The 27,121-nt window shown below is 45.5% G+C and overlaps 2 protein-coding genes and 1 long non-coding RNA gene across 7 annotated transcripts in view; 2 read left to right on the forward strand and 1 right to left on the reverse strand.

Moving 5' to 3' along the window:
• On the forward strand, positions 1-7,893 carry LOC308581915. The gene is made up of 2 exons (XR_014005379.1): positions 1-3,652; positions 5,142-7,893. It is a non-coding gene; the product is annotated as an uncharacterized lncRNA (long non-coding RNA).
• Positions 7,377-26,377, reverse strand: GPS1 (G protein pathway suppressor 1). Of its 4 annotated transcripts, none has more exons than XM_081184591.1 (15): positions 26,250-26,377; positions 23,403-23,606; positions 20,445-20,537; positions 18,810-18,991; positions 17,559-17,723; positions 16,647-16,782; positions 15,799-15,876; positions 15,133-15,193; positions 14,750-14,835; positions 14,392-14,486; positions 13,362-13,467; positions 11,884-11,964; positions 11,654-11,791; positions 10,742-10,876; positions 7,377-8,438 (listed from the first exon to the last, which is right to left on the reverse strand). In XM_081184591.1, exons 1-15 carry the CDS (start codon positions 26,280-26,282, stop codon positions 8,364-8,366), a joined length of 1,668 nt encoding a protein of 555 aa, XP_081040717.1. In that variant the 5' UTR covers positions 26,283-26,377; the 3' UTR covers positions 7,377-8,363. The 4 variants fall into 4 exon arrangements, with proteins under 4 accessions (XP_081040717.1, XP_081040718.1, XP_081040719.1 ...); XM_081184592.1 differs by having other exon boundaries at positions 23,403-23,603; positions 26,250-26,362; XM_081184593.1 differs by lacking the exon at positions 23,403-23,606 and having other exon boundaries at positions 26,250-26,374.
• RFNG (RFNG O-fucosylpeptide 3-beta-N-acetylglucosaminyltransferase) overlaps positions 26,365-27,121 on the forward strand; it is a 9,301-nt gene continuing 8,544 nt past the window's right edge. Inside the window, exon 1 of one of the 2 annotated variants that reach the window (XM_081184637.1) lies at positions 26,365-26,496. The gene's annotated coding sequence lies outside the window, so the exon portion shown is untranslated. Of the gene's footprint in view, positions 26,560-27,121 lie in introns of both variants that reach the window. The other variant, XM_081184638.1, reaches the window with a different exon arrangement.

Genomic DNA, 27,121 nt, shown 5'->3' on the forward strand with positions numbered 1-27,121 from the left:
AAGCCACCAAGCCTCTTGGGTTTGCCGATCTGGTCAGCGGTTTGAATCCCCATGACGGGGTGAGCTCCCGTTGCTCTGTCCCAGCTGCTGCCAACCTAGCAGTTTGAAAGCACGCCAGTGCAAGTAGATAAATAGATACCACTGCGGTGGGAAGGTAAACGGTGTTTCCGTGCACTCTGGCTTCTGTCAGTCACAGTGTTCAGTTGCACCAGAAGTGGTTTAGTCCTGGAAAGCTGTCTGGATGAACACCGGCTCTTTTGGCCTGAAGCAAGATGAGTTCTACAGCCCCATAGTCATCTTTGCCTGGACTTAACCGACCAGGGGTCCTTTACCTTTATTGATCAAGTTAATATTGTCAGCTCCAAACTTCTTAAGAAATATTGTGGTATTTGCCAATTGAGCTGAACATGCCCTTAGGCTATTTAGCTGATTCCCAGTAGAGGTTCCCTCTAATGGCTGTGATTCCCTGTATGTGTTATTTGGAGGCATCTCAAGTATATTTTATGATGGTTCACCCCCTTGAGCTGCACTAGGTATCCCTCCTCCCCGATAATGAAACTGCTTCGTTCTGATGAAGAGTTTGGAGTTTGGATTTGATATCCCACTTTATCACTACCCGGAGGAGTCTCAAAGCGGCTAACATTCTCCTTTCCCTTCCTCCACCACAACAAACACTCTGTGAGGTGAGTGGGGCTGAGAGACTTCAAAGAAGTGTGACTGGCCCAAGGTCACCCAGCAGCTGCATGTGGAGGAGCGGGGAAGCGAACCCGGTTCACCAGATTACGAGTCCACCGCTCTTAACCACTACACCACACTGAGCAGCATACAGGGCATGATGGTACTTTTGAAGATGAGCAGCAGTCTCCAGGTTCGCTTAGTACCAGGGAGTTTCTCATACTATTCAAGATCTATGGAATACCATCTAATGAATGAGTAGCTGTCCTTTTCTTTCCCCATCTTCCTTGGTGTAAAGGGATATTTGCAGTGTTACTTTGTTGTATTGAAATACTAGGACTGATCTCAGTGGAAGCTTGTTGCTTGACTTCAGAAAGCCGGTGTTAGCCTTGGAGTTAAAAGGCCTACAGTTGGTGTGGGCTGCTTGTCATCAAAAGAGGTCAGCTCATCTGAAGTAGCTCCTGTGTGGAGGTGAGCCAAAATTTCTGCCTCCTTAATTGTTATGTCGTGTCCTCTTAGAGAAGTACTTAATCCCTCTAACAATAGGGTGATTTTAGTAAGCTGCTGGAAAATTGACACAGTCAGAAAAGTTGCACAGGCAGTAAAACTTACCAGTTTGTAACTAAGCTAACAGTTCATAAATTATTGGGAGAGCAACATAAGAGAAAGGCTTGTGAGAGCCATGCAGCTGAGCTGGAGCAAGCAGCTTAGATTTGTTCACAAACTGAGCTTCTCAGGTAGACTGAGAAGCTACACCAATAGGCGTGATTACCTATTTCCTCCCAAAGTGAGTTGACGTGGCATAGTTAAGCCTGGCTGGAGAGCTTACTCTGTGCTACTAACCCCTTCATGCATTAATTTGACTTAAGCATGTTAGTTATATGAGGCTTGTTATCCTACATGTTGGAACTGTTTTTAGTTGTTTTTAGTTTGTGTGTTTGACACTCTGGGCTGTTCTTGAAGGACGGGTAAATAAGTAACCACATACATACATAGGCACAAAAACCAATAGTCGGGCAGCTGTCTGCCTTAATTGAGCCTCAGTATGCCTCATCTCATACAGCCAGCAAATTGGGTGCATTTGAAAATGAAAACAGCTTACAATGTAGGAGTGCATATACTTCCCACCACCACCACCACCACCCAATGGCTTTGATAAGGTGGGGAAATACTCTCGCTATTTTTATTTATTAAGATTCTAAAGCAGCTGATTGCAGCATCCCAATTCTCCCTTGTGGATGCAAAATAAACTCAATTTTGAAAAATGCCAGGCTCAGCTTTCTTCAGAGCAGTGACTTACATCTTAATAAATAACAAGGTAAGGGGGACCATTTATGAATTAGTGTTTATTGTGCAAGAGAAAATATAAGCCACCTGTCACCTATATCCCACATGCCTGCACCTATGTTAATTTCTATGTTTGCTTTCGGCCTTAAGGGACTGTAGCTATTGCTCTGGTGACTGCAACATTTGTTCATTGTCCTTTATAGGGTGAATAGTCATACGACTTGGGTGTTACAGGGCAGGCATTGCATGTGGGCAGGGGAGTATGTTTATCAGTTTCTGGGTACATCAGGTACACTTTAAAGAAGCACCCCTTCTTTCCAAACACAGTTGCATCATGACCTACAGTATGTGTTTAGGGTTACATACTGCAGCATAATTTTCCCTGATTCAGAACCAGGAGCCGCAAAACACAACCCTGGGAACATTGTTTCTGCTTTGTGGACTAAACATTTTACTCCTCAGCTCCATTTTTAATTTTTGCCCACAGTGGAAGTGAAGAGAGAAATCATGAAGCCACATACAGAGTTAGAGGAGCAAACAGGCCGCAGTGTTCTTGACCACAATTCTGGTTGCATTGGCATACAAGTACAGTGATTAACTCTCCAGCTAAGGGGTCTTGCCCAAGTGCAGGGAGGCAACTACTGAAGAAATAATGCCAGCAGAGGCTGGAAGCAGTTGGGTTCCCATACCTTTGACCATCTCACCAAAGGTGAGGCAGAAGCTTATTTCAGTTGCAAAACAGGTTTAGGATTGTATGTTAAGCAGACACTCCTAAGAGTTACTGCAGGGTGATCCAACCTACTCACTCCAAAAACCAAGTCTCTACCCACAGCAAAGCATTGTGGGATGAACCATACCAAAGGAAGGTCAAAGTGCCTCAGCAAACCTAGCCTCAGAGCCAAGTCTCATTCAAAGTTCATAGTGTACTTTGCACATGATATTGAAGCCATCTTGCTCACATAGATCATGAACATGTAGCTACATCGCCCGCACGCCTGGGTGCCCCAATTTCACAAACTCCAAAGCCACAAATAGGCAAGGTTTCTCCCAGCCCATGCCTCTCCCATCAAACAACATGATGTGTACTAATTCTCCATCGCTGGGCTGCAAGTAGGGCTGGTTCCAGGGAGATTGCAGCTCCAATTTTGCAACAGTGTAATTGATTATTGATCTGTTTTCAGGCACAGCTCAGAAATTTATTACTTGCAAAGCCCTACATGAATTGGGACAAAGTTTTCCAAGAGACCAGATTTTCTATAAGGTTTTTTCAGGACACCTTTTTGTCCTACCAAAATTTTGAAGCATGTCTGGCAAGAGCTTACTCAAGAGATGGCCTTCCTTCTATGTGGTTGCTCCAGGGCTCAGACTCCAATTGCCTGGGGAAGCCTGTCCAGCCCCATTTCCGATGTCCTTTTGCTGGTAGTCAGTGTCTTTATTCAGGTGGGCCTTTGGCCTCATAAATTTATGTATGATGGCCATTGTAAAACTGGCTGCTATAAGTTCACACTGGGTATTGATTTGATTGCTGTGCTTTACCAGCCTAATTTTTATGTTAGTTTGATTTCTGTGGGTACTGATGGGTAGGGATTGCATACCCAGTCCTTAACCACACCAGGACAATTTCCTCTGTAAGTGATATATTTGACAACCAAGTACTAGTTTCAATTTAAGTTGCCTCTAGATCACGGGTGTCAAACACAAGGCCCGCGGGCCGAATCCGGCCCGCCAGACCTTGTCATGTGGCCCGTGTAGCTGCCGCCGGCCGCCGGCCGCCAGCCTTCACCTTTTATTCTCACGTGGCTGAAGGGGAAAGAAGGCGGCGGCTGAGGCACTAGCGGGGATTGAGGGAGACTCTCGTCGACGTCGTCCTCCTCAGCTATGGCGGAGAGAGGGGCGCTCGGTGGCCAGCGGGGCTCGCTCACGCCTTTGCTGCACCAGCCGGCATCCAGCGCCTCAGCTTCTTCGGCGTCCCCGGCTGCACAGAGCCTTTCAGGGCAGCCTCCGCCACCGCCGGCGGTGCTACAGCAGCAGCAGCAGCTGGCGCCTCCTCCTGCTCCTCCGGCGGCGCCTTTGTTATCTCAGCCGGCCGCTCTCGGCCCCGGAGGAGGCTCTCTGGCCCCGGGGGAGGCGGCTCGGGGGGTCCTGGGTCAGGCGACGGCAGGGGGGTGCCCGGTCCAGATGAACCTTTACGCCACCTGGGAGGTGGACCGGAGCTCGCCCAGCTGCGTGCCCAGGTGAGGAAGTGGGGGTGGGGAGGGAGGAGAGAGACTCTTTCCTTCCTTTTACATTCTTTGGTACCGCCACCGTACAGATTTTATGAATTCGGTGGCATAGAAATGTGCATTTAATCAACCGATTCCCTGAGGGGTAAGTAGTAGCTGTGTCGCAGCAGCAGCAACACACACACCAGAGGAGGAAGAGGAGTCGTCTTTGTGGGCAAGCTGGAGGCTTAGTACGTTTATCTGCTTTGGTTGGGCTGCAAGGTTTCTTTCCCTCCAATCTCATATCTTGTTCTCCACGCCCCCCCCCCCTGCGTCTCACCCCGTTATCTCCCTCCGTTTACCTTCGCAGGTGTGGAAGTCAAGCCCAACCCCACCCACTCCCTAACACCTACTTGCTCTATCGCCTGCCAAAAAGGGAAAAGAAAAGAAAAGAAACACACAGAGAGAAAAGGCGCCTCCCTATTTTAAGTATTTACGTCCCTCCTCCTTGGGGAATAAAGGATGAAACCTAACCCTTAGACGTCATTTATCTGTTCCCCATATTTACAAAGTGTGTGTGTGGAGGGGAATGATAGCAAATTGCTTCTTTTAATCACACACACTTGAATGTTAAAGAGTGGTTTACCTTTATGTGGGGCTGTGGGCTGATGTTTAAGTAGGAGTGGGAAATCGAGGGAGGTTGTACATTGTGAAAGGACGCTTGTTCCTCTCAATGGGGGGCAGCTGCACCTAAAAGTTTTCTTACATGAGTGTATGTTGGGGTCCTCGACCTTTGCGGAGAACTAATACCCCCTTCCTTCTATGCCTGCATGCCTTCAAAGAGAATGAGTTATATTTTAGCTACCATCTTCCTCCTTGTGTATAAAGGGGGTGTCATCCGGCCCTTTGAGGGTGATCAAACTGCTGATGCGGCCCCCGATGAATTTGAGTTTGACACCCCCGCTCTAGATGGTCTAGTCTTCCCACAGCCCTTGGCAACCTGGATTTCAAAACAGAGGTTGGGATAAAGTCACTTGATGGAACTTTAGCGTGCTTTAAAAGTAGGGCCATGTTGTCAGCCTGCTGATCTTCTGAGAGGAACATTGGCTGAAAGGACTACGGAAGCTAGAACAAATAGGATACCTAAAACAGGCGAAGCTACAGTATATGCTATTTCCATAAACAATTAATATCAGGTAATTAAATGCTTCCTGTAAATATTAATTTGTTTCCTAAATAAGTGAAGACTGTAAACTGGACCAATGAAATTTAAACTAAAAATCACTTAGCTCTTTTAGTTTACAGTGGTACCTCGGGTTAAGTACTTAATTCGTTCCAGAGGTCCATACTTAACTTGAAACTGTTCTTAACCTGAAGCACCACTTTAGCTAATGGGGCCTCCTGCTGCCGCCATGCCGCTAGAGCCCGACTTCTGTTCTTATCCTGAAGCAAAGTTCTTAATCTGAAGCACTATTTCTGGGTTAGTGGAGTCTGTAACCTGAAGCGTATGTAACCTGAGGTACCACCAGATATGGAACTTTTTAAAAAGATTCTTTGCGGGATTCCCCCCCCCCCGCCATTTCCTCCCTGCTGTTTTTTAAATGGTGACTCTTATCTTTTTCTGTTGCCCCTATCAGGCAAGTGAAGGCTGTTTTCAAGTGCTTTAGGCAACAATGTAAGTTGTTATGTAGTAATTTTTGTCACGTTACCCATTTACTTAGGCAGCCTCATGTTCTGACAACAGTGGTGTAGTCATTCACCACTGTGGCTACAGTCCCTCACAGACTGCTACATTACATAATGTGGGACCCAGAGAGAAATGACTAAACACTGTAGTGTTCTGACGCTATAGTCTTCTGCACACTTAGCCTGAATTTATTTGGATTTTCAGGTATCTTAGGCTGTTAACGAGGCTGTATCTTATTGTGATCACTTAGTAGAGTAAACAATGCAAGGTACACTTGAATGCTGTCAACACAACCCCAATGTAATAGAAGGCCTAAATGCACATTCTTTCCAATACAAGGCCAGAGCTTGAAATGTTTGGTGTCATTCAAACTGAAGATCATTGTTGTTTTTATTGGTTTGCTGTGGGGACCATAGTGGGCTAAAGATGAGGATAGCAATAAAAAAGTCGGAAAAACAAGTTTCCGGAAGGTCTGGCATCTTAATTCTGAGCTCTCTTATATTTGCTAATAATTCTGCCTTTAGGCAGCATTGGGCAGAGGTCACCACATTAAAAAACTGAACCTATCCTGCAAAAGGCTTCTAAAGAAGCCAGAGAAAACAGCAGTTACACAAGTGTTTCTATTACTCTCCCTCTTTTACTTGCCATCTGAGACGTAGCACACTGTCTGTAGAAGATAATGGAGAATTCTAGCCTCTCACCTTTAGGTTTCGCCACACACTGCCATGTTTTGAAATAGAAGCTGGTTGACACATCCTCTTGAAACAACCACAGAGGCATTTTTTCTAGTTATCATCCCTGCAAGGACTTGATAATGTGATGCCAAGAAGTGTTAAGCAGGGCTAGCCCATGACATTCTGGTATTTGAGGCAAAGCAACAAATGGTGTTCTCTCCCTTGCCCAATGCTGCAAAAAATAGTGTCAAGGTGCATAGTGCCAAAAGTAAATTATTTTGGCACTTGAGGCAAAAAAATCCCACCTGAGCTGTGTCTGGGTGGGATAATTTCCAGGGGAGGGGGAGAAAGAGAGAAGCAGGACCAAAGCTTTCTTAAACTCCTTTTGTCTCACACTTAAGAGCATATGCAAGAAACAAAAACCAATGGAAGAAATACAGGCCATGTAAATAGATGTCGTGCTACTGATTCTCTTTCATGATGCTTTTCTATGGGAATGACTTAGTCTTCCTAATGCCTGGTCAAGTGCTGGACAAGAGGACTCCAGAGTGTGTTTCTAATTCCAAACCTTGTTCAGAAAAATATGTGTTCAACACCATTTGAAAGAGCTGTTTTCTTAGATCACAGTAGTTTCTAAAAAAGCGTACTACAGTAAGCTATTTTAGCTTACTGTATGTAAGCTATGTATGAGGGGGCTATGTATGTATACACTATGTATGAGGGGGTTACTTTCCAGGGATCACACCTAATACAGCTGTTGTTTCCACGGATCCTGTGCTAGGGCATTGTCTTGTTTCCAGGTTTAGGAAAGAAAAAGAGAAGGGAAAAAAGAACCAATGCTCCAATCTGCAGTTTATCTTTACAATTATGCTTTTTAATGCATAGGAGAGAACTTTGATTTAAACTAAACAGCATTAACAGTGCCTGTAGAAAGTTGAGTTGTCAAGGGCTAGGTTCAAATTTGTAACTTTTGTCCTTGGGATAAACACCAACGAATGAACCCCAAACGGAAGTCACTGTGGAATATTCAAACATTTAAACAATGCTCATTAAGAGAAGACAGTCCCGAGTCTGGCCTGTGACCCACAACCCTTTTCTGTAAGGGATAAATAAAAAGTGGTGTCAGGAGTGCCGACACCCGGGCAAGCAGGTTCCTGCCTAGACGCAGATGGATGTACTTTAATGTCATTTTACTCTCTCTATTAGCGCCCCCAAAGGCTAGAAAGCCACCATACACTACAGCAGTAAAATTGGGTGACGAACATTGAAAACCACAGTCAAAACCAGGCCAGGGATGTGAGAACAAGCCAGAGCGCACACTTTTTAAAACGGGAAGAACAGATTGAAATGGAGCCGACCCAGGGTAAATGCAAACACAAGCCTTGGAGAGTGAGGGAATGGAGCTGGCGCTAGGTTTCCTGCTGGATGTTGCCCCAGGGGGACTCTCCGGGTCTGAGACGTGTCGGTGTGAATGAAGTTCTACAGGAACACACTTGTTCCTCCAGATTCAGGCTACATATCATTTACGGAAAGGAAACCCCAGAAAGCTCTGTTGGCAGCTTAAGATAAGCCCCTGTTTGTGAAATACCCTGGGGGAAGGAGAAGGTGCACCCCGGCACTCTCACATGCTCGCGTATTCTCAACGTGCTGCATCTAATGGAAGTTTCTGTTCTAAGAGGAATTATCAGACTCTAAAGGCAGACTCCCATGACAGTCCTGCCCCTCCCACACCTAGAGAGTCCGAAAAGGCACCAAGGAACAGTTGGTGGCTTGGATGCTGGATACACATGGCCCTGGGTGTGTGGGGGAAGGAAGAGTCTCTTGGAGATTCAGAGAGCTTCACATGTTGGTGCTCATCCGGGACTGGCTGTTTGCTGGAGTGAGTTCACCTTGGCTTCCTTCTCTCGGAGGAGACTGCAAGAAAAAGAGAGAGAGAGGCTGCAGGCTGCAGGGAGCGATGAGATGGGAAGACACCTTCTCTCCCCAACCCACAAGGGTCCATGGTTGCAGGCAAGTGGAGGAAAACCCCAGACCGGGGCCGAATGAGCAGCAACTACCTTCCCCCCAAACATCAGAATGGTTAGAGGCGGGATTATTCCCTGTATCCAGTTATTCCAATGAGTTGTCCTTTGAGGAAAGGGCTTCCTACCTCAGCAGTGAGCTGCAGGAATTGGTGGTTAAATATGGAAAAGTTTATAGACTTTTCATCTTGGGAGAAAATAACAGGAGATTAGCAATCCAGGCCTTGCACATCTCACATTCTGGTTGGTCCCATGATAAACTGTGGTCAAACTGAATGACCCTTGGCACTTCATCACCCTGAAGAGGAGCATGGCACAAACGCCTTGTCTCGCAGCAAGATGAGCTTTCCCCTTGTAAACCAGCCAACAACACTCTGCATTTTGACTACGCTCAGTTTGCTGTGAAAACATCTTGAGGCTCCCCAACTCTGTTTAAGGTTTCCCATTCCTGCCTTAAATATTGCAGCTACTACATGAACTGTCATTTTGCCCTGAAGGAAATTTATTTATTTTTAGTCTTATAAATTTATTTTTTAAGGGGGATAGATTGTATCCAATGCTCTGCGCATTTGGTTGTGCTGGCACAACAGGACTTCTGTTTCCCCTCGCCCTCCTAGTGGGGTAGGGGAGCTGGAAAAAAATAACCTCTGACAACCAATGTGCCCCTTTGGTTTTGGATACTACATGGGTAGTCAAGTCTAAAAAGCCTCAAATTTCCATGGCCCTCTAGCAGCTATGGTGGCTCATTTACCAGAAGCAATGTATTTAATGTTGACTCTGGAAGTGTATACTTGATTCTGACTAAACTGACTCCTCTACCCATGTACTACCTGAAACCAAAGAGGTGCATTGGTTGCCAAATGTGAAAAATATTGGTATTATTTTCAGCTCTACTCCCTCACAATCCAAAATACCCCAAAAATGTGCTCTGGAAGGTTCCCCAAATCTCGTCTCTTGAGGGCACATGAGAGACTGGACAGAAGAGAAAGAAGAGGTTCCACAGCATTCCCAGAGTTTTGTTACGGCAGCAGAGTTGGAGAATTGGATACTGCTGTCAGTTAGCATTTCTTGGTACAGAAAGTATTGATTTGATATGTAGAGATCTTTCCTATTCTAATTACCGTATTTTTGGCTCTATAGGACTTAACTTTTCCCTCCTAAAAAGTAAGGGGAAATGTGTGTGAGTCTTATGGAGCGAATGCAGGCTGCGCAGCTATCCCAGAAGCCAGAACAGCAAGAGGGATTGCTGCTTTCACTGCGCAGCGATCCCTCTTGCTGTTCTGGCTTCTGAGATTCAGAATATTTTTTTTCTTGTTTTCCTCCTCCAAAAACTAGGTGCGTCTTGTGGTCTGGTGCGTCTTATAGAGCGAAAACTACGGTAATTCAAGAGGGTTCTGAAAGCTTCTCTCTGTGAAAGAAACTGGTGCAAGCTGGAAGTTTCTAGCTAACACACAAAGTTTCTATTCTGCCTAGAAACAAGCAGAAGGTTCATGATGTTTGGGTTATTCCTTCAGAGAAGCCGAGTACAGCTGGCTTAAACTGGTTCTGTCATCTCTTTCTGTCAAGGTCATGCTGACTATAATAATAGGGCCAGAAGGAGCCTGGGTTTCACTTTCTGTCTCTCTTTCCTTCTGGTGTGGTGTTCTGTTTATAGTGTGCTTAGTGTTATAAGTTATTCTAAGTTTAAGTTGTTTGCTGCAACTGGATTTCTTATGGACAGTGCCAATCCTGAATGTACTGGATTTATGCCCATTATGTTCATTTGCCTTCAGTAGCAGTAAAGCTCTGCTGGATGAAATATTAATTGCCTCTGGTCTATATTTTTCAGAATCCTGCAATGTGTTTAAGTTTTGACTCTCCTAACTATATGCTGGAATCTGCTCTGGATCAATATGAGTAGAATTCATGAAAACTGTCCCCCCCATGTTTACCTTAGTTGCTTGTAAATAGCTACATTTATAAGGTAAAGCCATTCAGGGCATGTAAGAGAAAAGCTGGCTCAAATGGTATGTATCAGCTTGACCCCAATGCTTCTGACTTATATTCACACACAAAACTCTGCCAGAGCGCCCAGTACGTTTAGAAGTAGCAAGCCCCTGCCCAGAATTTAGAGCCTCTTTATTTATTAAATATTTATATGCCGCTAGGTCTGCAATTTACAGCAATGAAACATTAAAAAGTTAACCCTTTGCTGACCTTCACATGGATCTGGTTACGCAGGACAGCTGCTCGTAGGATCATAGCTTTGGCGCGACGCTGAAACTCCTTCCCCATCAGCAAGGACTTCTCAAAGGTAGTACTACGCTGATCGACATCCCGTGCATATAAAATCTACAAAAAAACAGGAAAGTTGAAGGGCTCACAGCACCCTTTAGGACAGCAGCCACCCAAGCCCCTGATGCTCACCGGAGGGACAGTGTCTGATTTGCTGGAAACAAGGACACTGTGAAGTTGCCTTTGTGGAAGAGAGTTTAAAATGAAAAGAGTGGCAGTTTCTAGCATTCAAAAATGAAACAACATGCCTGACGGAGGCTCAGAAGCCAGAATGGAACTGAGGGAGGAGTTCCAGGGACAAGGAGGTATGGCTTGCGCATCTGGGAGAACTCCCTTCCCTCTCCATTGTTTATAACCCCCCCCAACTAAATCCTCTTTGATAAAAAAAACAGCCTTCTGCAATTCCTGTACTAGCCTAAATATCATGAAAACTTTTGTGCAGCATTTAGGATTTTAACCAGGCCTTTTTTAGCACCCAGTTTGGGCTTTAATGTGGCACTGGCTTATTTTTAAATTGGTTTACAGCAAAAGAAATGCATGGAGCATTCAGGGTGGAGCATTCAGGGTGATCATCGTGCTATGGCAAAAGTCCCATCTATGCAAGCGTTGCAGCTTGCCAGATAGAACAACGCCCCCAATCCCCTCTTCCAGAGGTTGTCCCAATTCCCCCCACCAGCCAATATCAAGGGTAGGGGGAAGCCTCATTGTGCAAGCAGAAGCCCTTATGCAGGCCTTGCATTGGTAATTCCCCCCTCAGGGTTTTATCACTACCAAGCCATTAGCTTTCAGCAGCAGCAGTCAGGGAGGTTTAGTTTGGATGTGACCGGTACTCACTTTGCTGTGAGAGTCTATTCTGGCATTAATCAATCCTTCTAGAATCAGCTGAGTGAGCTCGTCCTCCAAAGCTGCCACCGTGGTGTTGAAGGCAGTGGCCATCTTCCGCATGTCTGCTGACACATAGGGGCTGAAATACTGAGAATGAGAAAGGAGCAGAGAATGAAAATGTCCATTAATGGCCCTCTATGCTAGGACAAAAGGAGAGCAGTTATTAGGATGGCAATTACCTGGATGAGGGCGCGGTTTCGAATCTGCGTATAAAGTGTTCTCACGTGAGGTGCCAGGTACATATCCAGCAGCAGATTATCCTGTGCAGAATTGAGTATGTTAGGAAGAGTTGACACATAAAGCTCTCCCCAACCCTTCACCCCCGACACAGCAAGAGACATGTATTTGTGGAGTCAGCAAAATACAAATGAAAAATAATAATCAGGTCTAGCTATCAAAGGCTACAAAGGCATTGTCAGATGCACCTCATAGCCTGAGTGGTGGCTATAGCAATATTTCACATCCAACAAAAGATGCACAACATTTGTAGTGACTGCTATTAACCTAGAGAATACTGAACCCAGCTAGTACTGAGGAGAGAGAGGAATCCTGCCCCCTCTATTTTGACCATTTCCAAACAAGCAACAGTCTTCACAAAACAGCTAAAGAGAGTAGGGAGATGATAAATAAGCAGTGGAGACATTTATTTTATGTAACTGCTTTCACCATCAGGGCAGTGTAATTTCAGACCAGCAACTAAAGCTACATATGCAAGCAGAGCCTTTTCCTCAAGCAACATTTGTCCCCCCCCCCTTTTCTTTATTTAGACACGGAAAAGATCTCTCTATGAATGCACATATTTACACACATAGCTTTAAATATTCCTGTGTTTTATTTTGCTGCCAGTCTGAGCTTAGCAGATGCAGGTAGTTTGCAATAAAGCTACTTGGAGAGGCTAACCTATTGGGCTCAGTTCAGACATAATGCCAAACCATGGTTTTGGCACTAGGGGACAAGCCTGGAAGGCACGTTGGACTCCTTTTAATTAATCAGTTCTTCCTGGTTTGAGGAAACCATAGCTTGACATGACATCTGTCACTATTGTTTGCACTTGGTCTGCATCGTGCGCTGGTATGGATGTAATGTCAAGCTACGGTTTGCCTCAAGCCAGGAATAACTTATTAAGTGGAACACACCATGGAAGGAGGGCGTGCACAAGCCCAATGCTCATTCATCTTGCACCAAGCCATGTTTTGCCACCTTGTTTCCGTCCCTCCCTCTGCCTCTCACTGCCTCATTTTCAGTGCCTTCATTTGGTGCTTGTATACTAGGAATAAGTATGCCTGCCAGGAAAGGGCCATCAAGGGCTCACCAATATAAATACTGCTGCTGCAGCCCCTTCTCAAATCACACAGAGGCTAAGCAATACATGTTACTGTACATCATTTCCTATCTGTAATAACGGTAATATTTTTTTGAATATGCACTTCTACACAACTTTGTTACTAGATTCAGAAATGTTTATCTGAGTGTTTATGGTTGTTTTATTTTTATTTTTAACCAAACTGTTGCATGCCATATGCTCCAAAGGAAGCAAAGATACATCTCAATGCAACCATGTTAAGCAGTTTAAAGATGAAAATGAATAAAAACTATGCTGCAAAAAAACAAACCAACCCAGGAACACAGAGAGAGAGCTCAGCTCTCTAGGACTCACCTTCATCTCGTCCAGCATCTTGAGACATGAGGCGTATTTGGATTCGTAGAACTTGAAGATGATGTCCCGCACCTGTGGCTCCAGCTCTAAGAAGAGTTTGAAGGAGCTGCAGATACAGTGGGTCAGAGCACAAAGTCATCCACTTCCCACACCCTTTTAAAAAGAGGCTAGGATCCCTCTCCCCTACAAGAATGGCACGTGTTGGTTTCTATGGCGATTGTGCAAAAAAGGTTGAAAAAGGATGAGTCAATAAACCGATAGGCCATCTATCGGGCTGATGGGCGTTGCAGTCCAAATCTTCCCCTCAGGTTAGGGAAGGCCGCAATAGGTTCCTCTGCATCTTGGGAGATGTGATCCCTAGTTATGGGAAGGCATGTCTGCCCAGAACTCAGCCTTGCTCAGGGGCCAGACAGTTCTATCATTCTCCTTTCAGACTTTTATTTTTTTAATTTGAAAAGAAGTCACAGGATGGATATTGGGAGTAGAGGACTGGTAGGAGGAGAGAAACTGCCTAATCTCTCCTCACCATTGGTTTGCTCCAAGTTCCACACACCCACTGGAAACCAAATGCAATTGCCCTGTATTCTTCCTTTCAACTCGCAAGGGCTTCACCATCCTTTTCTTGTTCTCTCTTACAGTAGCACAGTGCAGACATGTCATTGTTCTCTATTCTCAAAGAGGGAAATTAACACCTAGACACAGTGACTTAGGAACATAAGTTCATTTAGTCCAGCATGCTGTTTTCAGCAGTGGGCAACTAAATGCCTCTGGGAAATCCACAAACAGGGTCCGACAGCACCAGTCCTCTCCTGTTGCTGCTCCTCAGCCACTGGTCCTCAAGACTCCTGCCCAAGGGACTCAAACGACAAGCTAGAAATCAAATCCAGGACCTTCGGGGAGTCATCTAACTAAATTGCTTACCAAAGACTAAGAGCAACTCAGAACCCAAAAGGCAAAAAACAAAACAAAACAAAACACAGCTCCAATTCAGTTGGCCTATTTCATGCCCAAGGTCCTCCAAAGCTCTCACCTGCTGGAGATGACATTACGCTGCAATTCCTGACGGTCAAAGGTGGCTAATGCACAGAGGCCACCATACACAGCCACATTGCTAGGGGACAGCAGCTAGAAAAAGAGAGGAGAGAAAGCCTCTGAAGAAGCAATCTTCAAGGATAGCTACAGGTGTAGACAGCTAGGTAGTCTGAACCCTGCTCTGTTCACATGCTCACAGAAAAGCTGGTCTTCAAGACACTCAGAAAAATCAAGGAAGAACATGGTCCCTCCTCGCAAATCAGGCCATATTAGGAATAGGCCGCAGCTATCTGGCATCTCTCCCCTACCCAACCCCCCAGCTTCCCCAGCTCTCAATATCTCTGCCGATTGCTTACCTCAGGGAAATCACAGTGATCAAATGAGGCCAACAGGAAGCACTTTGCTGCTTGCTTGTATTTCCGGGCAGCAAGTTCCGCCAAGCCTAGAAACCAGACTTAACAATTAGTCTTCTGTCCAAGACACTGCTTGCATGTGTTAGGAGATACACACAGAAGCCTAGAAGAGGAGCTCCACACCTTTCCACAGATCTAAGGCCAGAAGAAGGGGAACTAAAACTCAGAAGCTGTACTTGGGAATTTGCCCTGCTCTATCATGGGGTAGAAAAAGCAAGAAAGGAAGTTTGTTATGCCTAAATGCTGTGCTGTTTCTGCACACAGCAAGTCTGAACAGCACTAAGGGCATACGTTGTCTCTATGAGGCATGCAATTCACTCACTCACCTGCAGCACACTTCAATTTGGTGAGGATTGCCTGTGTCTGGCTGTCACGTTCTCCTCTTTGCTAGAGAGGGAGGAGGCAGAGAATCAGCAAATAAACAGCAGCTTTATTTTTTGGTTAATTCCTTCTGTTAAACCCGTCTGAGGAAGCACTTCTGCTCTGCAATCTCCTTGGCTCCCAGCATGACCCAAGTCTGAAAAGGCACCCAGAGCTCAACGAGGAACACCAAGCAGGATGAAAAGGAAACAGGGTCTCTGTTCAAGGGGTGAATTAGAACCCCTCAAAACACAGTATTAGTTAATTTGCCGCCACAATCCTGCTGTGGGGCACCGAGGTCCAATATTTGACAAGGAAATTATGAAGCCTCAGGGCATAAATCCAGGGCCCCACATACCATACTGAGAGCTAACACAGCATAGCAGTTTAGAGTAGAAGTGGGGAGACCTGGCTTAAAAATTCCCATTCAGGCATGAATCCTGCTGGATGGCCTTTCTCAGCCTGTGCTACCTCACAGGGCTGTTGTGAGGGTAAAATGAGGGGAGGGGACCTCTACTCTCTCTTGCATGTGGCTGGAAGAATGGCTAGATACAGCTGTTAAAAAACGAAGTAAAAATAAATGGCACGGACCTGGGTTGGTGGCAATAGTCATGTTGTAAAAAGCTTACTACCTCTGCAATTTCTGGCGTGGACTCGGCTTTGCTCACATAGCTCAGGACGTGGGACCAGTTCTGGAGGTAAACACTGACCTGCAAGAGGAAGAAAACAGACTACAGCACTGCAATAAAAGCTGAGTATCAGGCTTCGGGGAATCGGATCCCTTCCCCAGTGGCAGTGATTAAGAAGATCACACAAAAGGAGCGTTCTTACCAGTTTCTTTAATAATCACAGCGAGAGACAAAGGAATGCATATCCCTCTAAAAATGGCGTTGCTCCCACTTAAGGTTCACCCCCTCCATCTCCATTAATCTACGTCAGTGCTACGTCGGGTAACCTGAGCTTGTTGCCTCTGTGCTTTCTTTTCTATCACTCTCGGAGCCTGTCTAGTCCTAGGCGGGGGGGCAGGAATGTTGTCCAAGGACACTGAATCTGCCAGCTGTCTCTCTCCCGGTGTGCCTTCTTCTAGCTGTTCCTCACCCAGTATTTCCCAGCTTCTCCCCTCTGAACTATGCCCCTCTGAAAAACCACTGTTCTAAATCAATACTGTCCTCCTGCCCTTCGGAAGGTTCAGGAGAAGGGGAGGGGGGCTCCCACCATTCCTCCTCAGTCCAGCCCCTGACACTGAGTAAGAGGTAAAGCTCCCGTTCCCTGGGAATTCTGTGTCTCTAATAGGCACATCTGTGAACGAAGAAACTCATTTCTGTTGATGGGTCATCAGGCTGTACGTTCCATGTGGTTGGGGAGAGAAAAGGAGATTTCATTTGATGATGGGCAGCAGGTAGAGCGTATCTTGAATAAAGGTGAAAATCCACAAGTGTGTCCCACTTGAAAAGGACCACTGACATATATTGTATTTTACCTTGATAACATTGAGGCACATGTTGATAACGTGCTTTGCGCTGGTGCAGTAATCGCGGGCTCGCGAATAACATTTGAGGGCATTGCTGAGGTCCCCGCAGTCAAGGTAGTGGTCTCCTAAGTCATCATGGCCTCTCCTAGAAAGAAGGGATGACGGCAGCTGCAAAATGAATAAGCCAGGATGCAAAACACATACCCCACCCCTAAAATCACAACTCAAAACAAGGCCAGAGCTCAGCCCTGACCTAACAAGTCCAGCTGCTGGATAACATGCTCAGGCGAAAGGCTGTGCTTATTCAGAGTTAACAGATGCACAGAATAAAGACATTTCTCTATATTTTTGGCAAGGTGTAGAATATCAAGCACAGCCAGTCATCATTTGTAAAAACTTGAGCATAGACATCACAATAATCTCCTCAATAGTTTTCTGCTACAAAGCCCTCTCTCTGCTCTTCCCAAACACCTGCTTCCAAACATGAATCTGATTTCAGAATATTCACAAGCCCAACACAACACTAAAGTAATGCAGCTTCTGTAGAAATTATAAAAGTAGGAGGACTGTATAGAACTCCCTTCAATAGCAAAGTATATTTGGGTGGGTGGGACTCTTAGTGGGAAGCAGTTCATAAAGACATGTTAACACTCACAAGGTGGTTTCTAGAATGGCTTTGTGTGTGCACACATGTGAAAACCTTTTCTCTGAATAGGTCACCTGTGCAGCTTGAGTCCTGGACAGGTCTATTTTCATGGGATTATCTACCAGTGAACCGTGCGAATGATGCATTTCATTAAAACTGTTTTTCGAAGTGCATGCAAATTCACAAAACAATTTGATTCCTTTGGATACAAAATGTTGCTTTGAATTGAGAACTCGTTGTTCCCGAGTAAAGGCATCTTTGTTAGAGCTGATCACCTGATGCTTTCCTTGATTGAGTTCCCTTTATAGTTCTTTAAATCCGTGTCTAGCTTTTCCAGCTTCAGAAGAGCTTTTTTGCGTGTAGCTTCAACCCACGCCGTGTCTAGGGGAGGGGGCTCTATTCCTCCATCTGGGACAGCATCAGGGGTGTTTTGTAACTCTCTGGAAAAAAAGCAGCAGACAGATAGTAAGGGGAGGCACACGATTCACTGCTATCAAGGGCAATAAATGAGCTATCAAGAGTTTGATGCTGTAAGAATGGGGGGAGGGGGGAATCATAACCATTAGCAAAGTGTGTCATCCAGCTGGTTTCTTAAGATGTTGATCCAGCAGTCGACAAAAAAACTCTCCTGATTTAGAAAAGTACAAATATCGGTTTGCTTAATGCAACTCTATAAACCAACTGTTTTCTAACTGAAGAAACAGTGGAAGTCCGCACATAACTATAATGCAATAGTTTAAAGTCCAAATACACTGGAAGTTCGGTATAGAAGCAAGGGGGCTTATGATGTGTAAACTATGATAAAATGAGGCATGGAAGGTCACATGGATACAGTAAAAGAGACTGTGATAAAAGTAACAAAAACTGGTTAATGGATAGGAGAGTCACTTGGGAAGATGGAACGGAGAATGGGAATTCAGCCTACTTTGCTTCATAATTAGTTTCAGTTAGCATGCATGTGACTTAAGATTAGTATTATTATTATTACAGTGTTACAAACACCTCGGGTTACAAACACTTTGGTACTACTCCGCTAACCCGGAAGTAGTATGTCGGGTTAAGAACTTTGCCTCAAGATGAGAACAGAAATTGCATGCTGGCAGCAGGAGGCCCCATTAGCTAAAGTGGTACCTCAGGTTAAGAACGGACCTCTGGAACGAATTAAGTGCGTAACCAGAGGTACCACTGTATTATTAAAGATCACAATCAAAGAACCAGGAGGACAAGAAGCTAACTACACTGCCATAATTGCATGAAGTTCAACTTTGGACAGAGCTGCTTCTCTCTTCATGTAGTTTGTTCACAGACATTACTGGCTACGGGTGACTCAAATTAACAAACACAAGAAGAAGAAAAACACATAAACCTCTTTTTGGGGGGATGGGGTGCATGCACTACCTTGCAAGTAAGCACAAACCCTGAAATTATAGGCAGTTGCAGGACAAGAGAATTGATCTATGCAAGGTCATAGTATGGGGATTCTCACAAACCAGAGGTTTATTTTCAGTGTTTTTTCATCTTAATACCTGGTGGCTTCAGTCAACTTCCGGTGAATTTCTTCATAAACATCAACATTGAATGTTCTTTGGACAAAGGAGAGGGCCATCTTGAGGGATTCTACTCGCAGCTGCGGGCAGTGGTCTGCAATGAATTGCAGCCGCTCGATCCTCATCAAGCCGCTGTAACTTGCTGCATACTGCTCCAGATCCTGTGGGCCACAGCACAACAAGAAAATGACCATTTACAGCAGAAAGCAATGCCCCAGATATCAAGCTGTCTTCCCCTGCAGTTAGAATTGTAGGATTCTTCCACTGTCATTTGACTATCTCCTGCAGCAAGTAAGAACCATGCAGCAGATTCTGTTCCTTTGTGACAGAGGTGGGGAGCCTGTAGCCCACCAGATGTTGTTAGGGAGTTGGGAGTCCAGCAACATCTGGAGGGCCAAAGTCTCCCCACCCCTGCTTTATGACAATGGTTTAATGGCATTCATCTCATCCTTGCTGTTTTCTCCACTCTGCAGGGCAAGGATCTGTGCATGGCAGGTGCAGAATACAACTCCTGAGGCCTTGGAACAGGAGGATTGAAATGTGAGAAATCAGGAATAGTGGCATCAAGGGGATGCGCTAACTCATTTCAGAAGAGGCAGGACTATGTATAACATTCATGGTAATCTTGCCAGTTGGTCAAGATGCCCGTAATTTCTTAATTTTGTCCAGCTCACATTTGTCCCATGCTCACATCATCCCATGCACACCCTCTACCTGAACTCACGGCAAATGTTTGTGCAGCTCTGAAAGACCATGCAGAGATCGGGTAAGGAAAATATAACAAAATAAATGTCTAGTTGGAAAAACAATGTAGATGAAACATTTCTCTGTGTGTTGTTTTAATTTGTGTAAGCCGCCTTGAGCCCCAGTCCAGGGAAAAGGCAGAACAGAAATAAATATAATAATAATGAATAATCAAACATTATGGGAGGTATCCAAGCAACACGTCCAATCAGCACAAGGATTTTCAGTTGTGCAATGAGACTTTCTTCCACTCTCTTTCCCCTGAGCACACCCCGTGCCCTCCTCAAACCTGCTCCAGAAAATTGGAGGACCCCCTGGAAAAGATTTAGTGGGGTGTGGGAGGTGGAGAGGGAGGACGGTCCCCCTGTGCAAGTGGAAATCCTTGCGCTGACAGTACTCATTCCTTTGTGCTACTTTGGACAGAACTATCTATCTATCTATCTATCTATCTATCTATCTATCTATCTATCTATCTATCCAAAGCATATCCTTTGATCACTGGTTATCTAACTTTTTCCTCTGGGCTACACTTTCAGAACAAAAATTTGCTGGCGCCACACCATTTCTTTTATTGATAAGAAATACATTGGAGGGGGAAATGAAAAACAACTCCTAGCATTGCTTGCTTTATAAAAACAGAACACAACTGCTTTGCGATATGATCATAAGACATCCAGAAATTATAACGCAATGCAGCCACATAACGTGAATCATTCCCAAAAATGTAATATTGATTATCCTTGAATCTTCCCGCTTTACTTGCCATCCTCTCCTGCCACACCCTTTGAGAACCACTGGCTTAGATGGATAAAATCTAAGTTTTTAGCCAACCTAAGAATTCCTTTCTCATTGTCACCCTCCAACACATACCAGAGTCGGGTTCTCCACCACATAGTTGATATCAGGTGCATTTTGCTGATCTTCTTGTGGGTCTACATCAATCTGCATGGGCTCCACCGCACCCTGTAACAGCAACGCGTATGTGTTAAGCAGAAGCTAGGAAGCTCCTTCCCAGCCCATGGGAAAGAGGTCCTCATACACCAGCAGATATAGCATGGCTAGAAACCCAAACATTGCTCTTTCACATCTTTTGCTTGGAGTTCCATTCCCTTGAACTCTAGGCTTGCCAGGAATACTGCTCCCACTCTGCATGACTCATCAGATTTCTCTGATCTCAATGTTTTTTTTTCCAAAAAGGAAAGTGCAAGGGGGTCTGATGATTTTCTGAACAGCAGCCATCACAGAAACAAAAAAAACCCGGAAGATAAGCTCAGTGGCACCTTCCCAGTAAGAGCCAGGTATTTATAATTTCCACAAAGACATTATGGATGTGTGTTCTGAAGAATCAAGGGTAGCTGAAATAGTTTTATGCTTGGGGTAGGAGTAAACAATTTGAGGAAACCCAAAAGGAGCATCCTCTTGCTTCACAGTTCATTCACTCAACTCTTTTCATTGATTTATATGGCCCACTCCACTGTCAAAGCTCAGAACAAGCATCAATACACACATATATAATTCCACTAAATTCAAATATGCAGCTGAAAACAATATTAAAACCTCTAACCACTACCTGAATCTTGGGCATAATGCTGCCTCTCAAAAGTAAGCCAAAGGAAAAAAAAGGATCCTTTGGTTTGTTGAGTGGGGTTATTTCATAATTCTGCAGAACCACCAATTGTGGCTCATGGGTTATCTATTGAACTCATCACTCAGCAGTTGAAACAAAGAATCCAATAAATGTAGATTTACAGATCCTAGCAAGCTAATTTATTATCTGGTATGATAGTGCTAAAGCAAAACCATGCATTTCAAAATCATGGCGTGGGCTACAAATGCATTAAGAAATAAGGAATTTGAAAGTTGATCAAGTGACTAAAGGTGCTCCCTGCCAGGGTGCCATTTGTTCTGGGGTTAGCCTTGATCCTAATTAGAACAGGTCACATCTCTGTGAACCTTCTAAAACAGCAGTGCTCAAGATATTTCCCCCACAGATCACTTGAAAATAATTGCTGAGGGTCTTGAGTTGTCTGCCTGTTGGAGTAACTGTAATGTGCTGTGCTAGATGCCGTAGGCCTTTTAACTGAATTTTAACAGGCACACTGTGAACCACCTGAATGAAGATTGTGGACCACAGTTTGAGAACCCCCTCCTCTACAACATACCTAGGCTTTACGAATACAAGTCTATCTAAATCAGGCAAAAGGTCCACCTGTCTCAGCTCGTAGTTTCCTACAGTGGCCTCCTCACCTCAAGCCTCCCGCCCCCATGCTCTCAAAACCAGCTGCAGAGGGTTGGGTGACCCTCCAGAGCAGATTGTGGGGGGTGGGGTGGGGGTGGGGAGACGGAACAGAAGTCCCACTGCACCAGGAGAACCACGCATGCAGAGCACTAGATGCAACCCCTACATATGCATGTGAATGAAATAATGCTGCTAGATTTTCAGTTTCAACCTAAGTTTTAAGCTTATAGTTTCAGAGGAAACTAAAAATGCAAGAAGCTGCCGGCTGAAGTTTTCAGGTACTAGATGTCATCAGGTTGGGGATTTCAGATTTTGAGTAACATGCCTGACCCTTCCATCAGTTGACAGGCCCAGCAGGGACAAACTCAGTTCCCCGCCTGAGTTAAAAGATGTCAGACAACCTAACTGGCTCATTCGCCTGACACCTCAACAGTGTCAGCTCACCTGTTTTCGCCTGTGCATTTTCAAATCAAATTGCGTGGGCATAGGCACAGCAATGTGCAAGTCCCAACAACTGTTTAATCCTCAGGGCTTGCAAAACCCTGTGTACAGCACTCTGGAAGCCCTGAGGCAGTGCTTATGAAGTGCTGCGCACAGGACTCTGTAGGCATCACCAATCCTGAAAACTCCCTTCTGGCTCAACTGCAGCTTTACCTGCCACACACCTGACATCATATACTATGGCAGGTGGCTGTGGCTTAGCCAAAACTGCTTCATGGACCAAATGGAAAGGCTTGATGGGCCTAACTAGACCCGCAGGCCAGAGGTTCCCCACTGCTGCTTTAACTGAAGATGCCAGGGAATTACCTCTGGACTTTCTGCAGAGAAAACATTTGCCCTATTAAGTGATGGGCTTTCCAGATGCAGAGGTTAGGGAGATGGAGATGTTAACATGGAATTTTAGATCCTGTAGCAATAGTGCACAGGACTGACACTGGAACCCATACTCATACGAAGAACCCCCTGAGCCATGCTTTGTTATTATTTAGTTCTTCATTAGAGACCAGGCCCTAGGTGACCCCACCTTCTGAGGCGAGTTGGGTGGCTTCTGTAACAGTAACAGGGTTTTCTCAGTGGTAGCATCTCATCTACGCCATCTCTCTCCTAATCTACTCAACACCTACTTTGCTGGCCTTTAAATGCCAAACGAAAGCTCTTGGTTTCTTGCGATGGCCAACATCGCCATCACATTCAATTTATTAATTGCCTTCTAAACAACCGTCTCAAGGCAATTTACGTATAAGACATGCTGCTGTTTTTTCTGCGGGTGGTTTTGATGTATTACATTTTTATTGTTTTAAATATGTTGCGAGCTGCCTTGTGAATTACAACAGATACTATTTATTTAGGATACATTAACTTCTGTGACAGATTATAGCCTGTCCCCATCACCCCTCTTCTAGATACGCCATCCTTCTAGCTGTTATAAGTTTATGCTCAACCACACAATGCAAAGTCACTTGTCATTTGAAAGAGATGTACCCACTTCAGAAAAAAAAAGAATCCTTTTAAACAAGTATGGCTTAGTGCTGGCAAAAGTCAAGTCATTCTCACTCAGTCATCCTTGAGTGCTTTCTCCTTTGAGATACCTCATAGAGCAGGGTGCAGGCTGATAAGCAGGCACTTAGGCTGAAGTCTCCAGATGTACCTGGGAGGAAGAGTTCTGACCTACTGCTGCGGGGGGTGTTGTATAGATCTGTCACTGACGAGGAAGCTGAGCTCGGAACTGAACTATCCCTCATCCTGTCCTGACTCTCTGTACCCCCTCGCCCTGACACAGAGCTCGCCGGCTGCTAAAGGAAAGAAAGGTAATTAATGCCTCTGAAGTCATAGACATTACTCCTCTTGCTCATGTTAGGCTAGAATAATATGCTCCAGTTTTCATTGTAGGCGTTTGTTAATTTCACTGTTGTATTACTGTGCTGCATGCCCCTTGGTCCAGCCTCCCATACACAGCAAGGAGTAGGGAACCTTTTTAAGTCTGAGGGCTGTATTTCCTTCTGTGCAACCTTCTCAGGGCCATGTGGCAGTGGTGGGTGGGGCCGGAGACAAAAGCAAGCGGAGCAATGAACGTTAATTTTACATTTGTGCCTACACACACACCCAATTCTACCCTCCATGTGGACAAGCAAGAGTTATTATCAGATTTCAATGACACTTTCTAGACAGGCAAAATTTAGGGTGTGAAGCAGCACCAGTGAGGGGTGTGGCTTGGAGGGCTGCACCTGGCCCCCAGGCCTGAAGTTCCCCACTCCTGCTATGTAGTTAGCATTCCACTGCCACAGTGGGTGAGCTCTAGAAAGACAGGATTGGATATAAAAACTCTGTATTTTGTTGTCAACTAAAGAGCAGCAAATTGCATGACATCATTGGCTTGCATTCAATGCCTTCATAAAATGACACATTAGGTGAAGCAGATTAATTCCTGTAATTTGTCTTCTAGGAAGCATCCACAGTTAGTATCTCCCAATCCTCTATCATCTCACAAAACAGAAAGTATGGGAAACAGAACTTGTTGAGCAGATATGAGTGCTGTTTTGAACCCATTTCCACTGCAAGAAAATTCTCATGACTATCTAAAGGTGTTGAAGAGAAAAATGGGGAATATCTCTGAGAAAGGGTGTAGAACATGGCAAAGAATATGTTTATGGACTATTACAAACTTGAAAGACAGGAACTAAAATATTTTAAGATGAACATGCACTGTGATCTAGCTTTGATCTTCACATGCAGCAAGATTTAAGTCACAATCTGCAAAATTCAACCTGAAAATGCCAGCATCAGGTGAGGGGGGAGAGCACAAAAATGTATGCTAGAGGAGAGACACAAATATTTCTTCTATAAAGTTATAATAAAATCTGTTGTCAAAACACCTGAAGGGATCAGGTATGCCATGTAGAGTCGCAACACTGTTCTTTAGTTAGACCATAGCTGAGGAGAGAAATATTGCTGAAACAGCAGAGGCAAGTTGTGACGTGAGTTGCTGCTAGGAGACAAGTCCTTGAGAGTTATTTATTTATTTATCCACTGTTTTACAGCTGCTGCAGATCTCTCAGTATGAAAGACTCTACTGTATTTCAAGCACCATGTTTTTTGTTGTTTTTGATGCTACCACTTTTTGGAAGCAGATAAACAATTAAGAGAATCAACCATAAAATAGTCAATTCACTAAAATGCACCACACATAAAAGCCAAATCCTCTTGACCTTTGGTGCTGACCTTTAAAGCTGTAAACTGCCTCAGCCCAGTATGCCTGGAGGAGCATCTCCACCCCCATCGTTCAGCTTGGACACTGAGGTCGTCCTCTGAGAGTCTTCTGCTGGTTCCCTCACTGCAAAAAGCGAAGTTACAGGGAACCAGGCAGAGGGCCTTCTCATTAGTGATGCCCTCCATGTGGAACGCTCTCCAGATGTCAAGGAGATAAAGAACTACACAACTTTTAGAAGACATCTGAAGGCAGCCCTGTATCAGGAAGTTTTAAATGTTTAATTTTTTACTATGTTTTTATATATGCTGTAAGCCGTCTAGAGTGGCTGGGGAAAACCAGCCAAATGGGCAGGGTATAAATAATAAAATAATAATAATTATTATTATTATCATTCCAAGTTTCCATTGGTAGAACTAATTTTCTCATAATATGAGGAGTGCAGGATCCGTAACATCCCTGGAGCTGCATTTTGCAATGCAGAGATTAAACAGCTCTCTACTACTCAAGTAATTACATTATAACCGCATTGAGCCATTGCTATCGTAGATCAGGATGTGGGCCGGCACATGGGATAAGATCGTTCAATCCCATCTATTTCCTCTGCAGCACACGATTTCGGGGGGATGGGGTCTTAAACTTAAGGGTCTACACTGAAAGGTATTCAGAAGCATACGAACTCCGTCCACCCACGCCTTTCCAACAAGCTGCAAATTTCATGACACAGTGTGGTTTCCACAGTGCACACTGACATACATTAAAACAGAAACAATCTGCCTTCACTTGTCAGATATTAAACTGCATGTTGCAGCACAGGCTCTCGGAGGTCCCTGTCGCGATTTCTACAAAACCAGAACCGGGTTCCGTGCAAGGGCGGCGGCAGAACCAATGGCATGAGACGGCGGGGCAGGCCGTAACCGCGGCCAACGGCCTTTCCCCTCGCCCGGGTCAGGGGCCTTGAGCCCACATTCGGGCCCCTCCGACCCTCTTGCGTATCCCGCCCCCCCTTGGCCCCCTTCCTCAAGGGCTCCGCCTGGGACGGCAACCCAGAATGACACACGCGCTGCTGATCCCCCGCAGGGGCACGATCCGTCTCGGCGACCTAGCGGGATCCTGCCCGCCCCCAACCACAGCCCTGCTCGCTAGACGGAAAGACAACAGCAGCGCCTTGGGAGGGGGGGAGAACCGGAGCCCGCCGCCGCCGCCGCCCCCCCCGAAACTTCATCGGTACCTGCAAATTGAAGACTTGGACGGGTAGCGGCATATTGACCCTCGCACCATGGACTTCCGGGTCGCGCCCTCTTCTTCTTCCACTTCCGGGTCGCGCTCCACTTCCGGGTCGAGTCCGTTCCACAGGTGAAGCCCTTAAAGGGGCCGCGGAGCCTTCGCTGCTCGTTGCCGACGCGCAGCCCCCCGTCCCCGCCGCGCCCCTCGCGATCTGCTCGGCGGATGGCGCCGGATCCTGAGCTGAGCGACGGGTGAGTTAAGACGCGCAGCGAGACGGCTCCCGCGTCCCTCCGCCTTGGAGACGCTGCGCGTAGGTAGGAGGCGAGAGGCGGAGGAGGAGGGTCGGGATGGCCGCGGCGGCGGGAGAAGGGTGGGGGTGGGATGTCAAGGTGTGTGTGTCCTTGTTGCCATGGTGACCAACCGGGGTGCGGAAGAGTAGTTGTTTCTATGGCAACCGGCTTGAGAGGCCTAAAGTGCTGCGAAGGGCACTTATTGGGCCTCTGGGACATTATCCTTCTTTAATTCCCGTCTTCCCCGGGCGCAGTCAGCTCTTTTGGCTGAAAAGCTATCCCAGTTAAAGAAGCGAGGCCCGTACTAATCCTTTGAGAATGGCTAGTTCATTCCTGTTTTAAGTGTGCCCGTCGCCAGGCAGAGCCTTTAAACCAGAGGCTTCAACCCTAAAACTCAGTGTTCCCAAACTCTGTCCCCACCCCCGCCTGTAGCAGAAATTATAATGCACGGTGGTCCATGGTGTATGATTTTTAATTGTATTTCATTTCTTCTTTTTATTTCTTACGTTGCATGCATATTTTTTTTTACCACTTGAATTCTAAACATTCTGTAAATCAGTGTGAATATTTAATGCAGGCATGCTGT

Source organism: Podarcis bocagei (genome assembly GCF_964188305.1).
Source record: "Podarcis bocagei genome assembly, chromosome: 2".
NCBI lineage: Eukaryota > Metazoa > Chordata > Lepidosauria > Squamata > Lacertidae > Podarcis > Podarcis bocagei.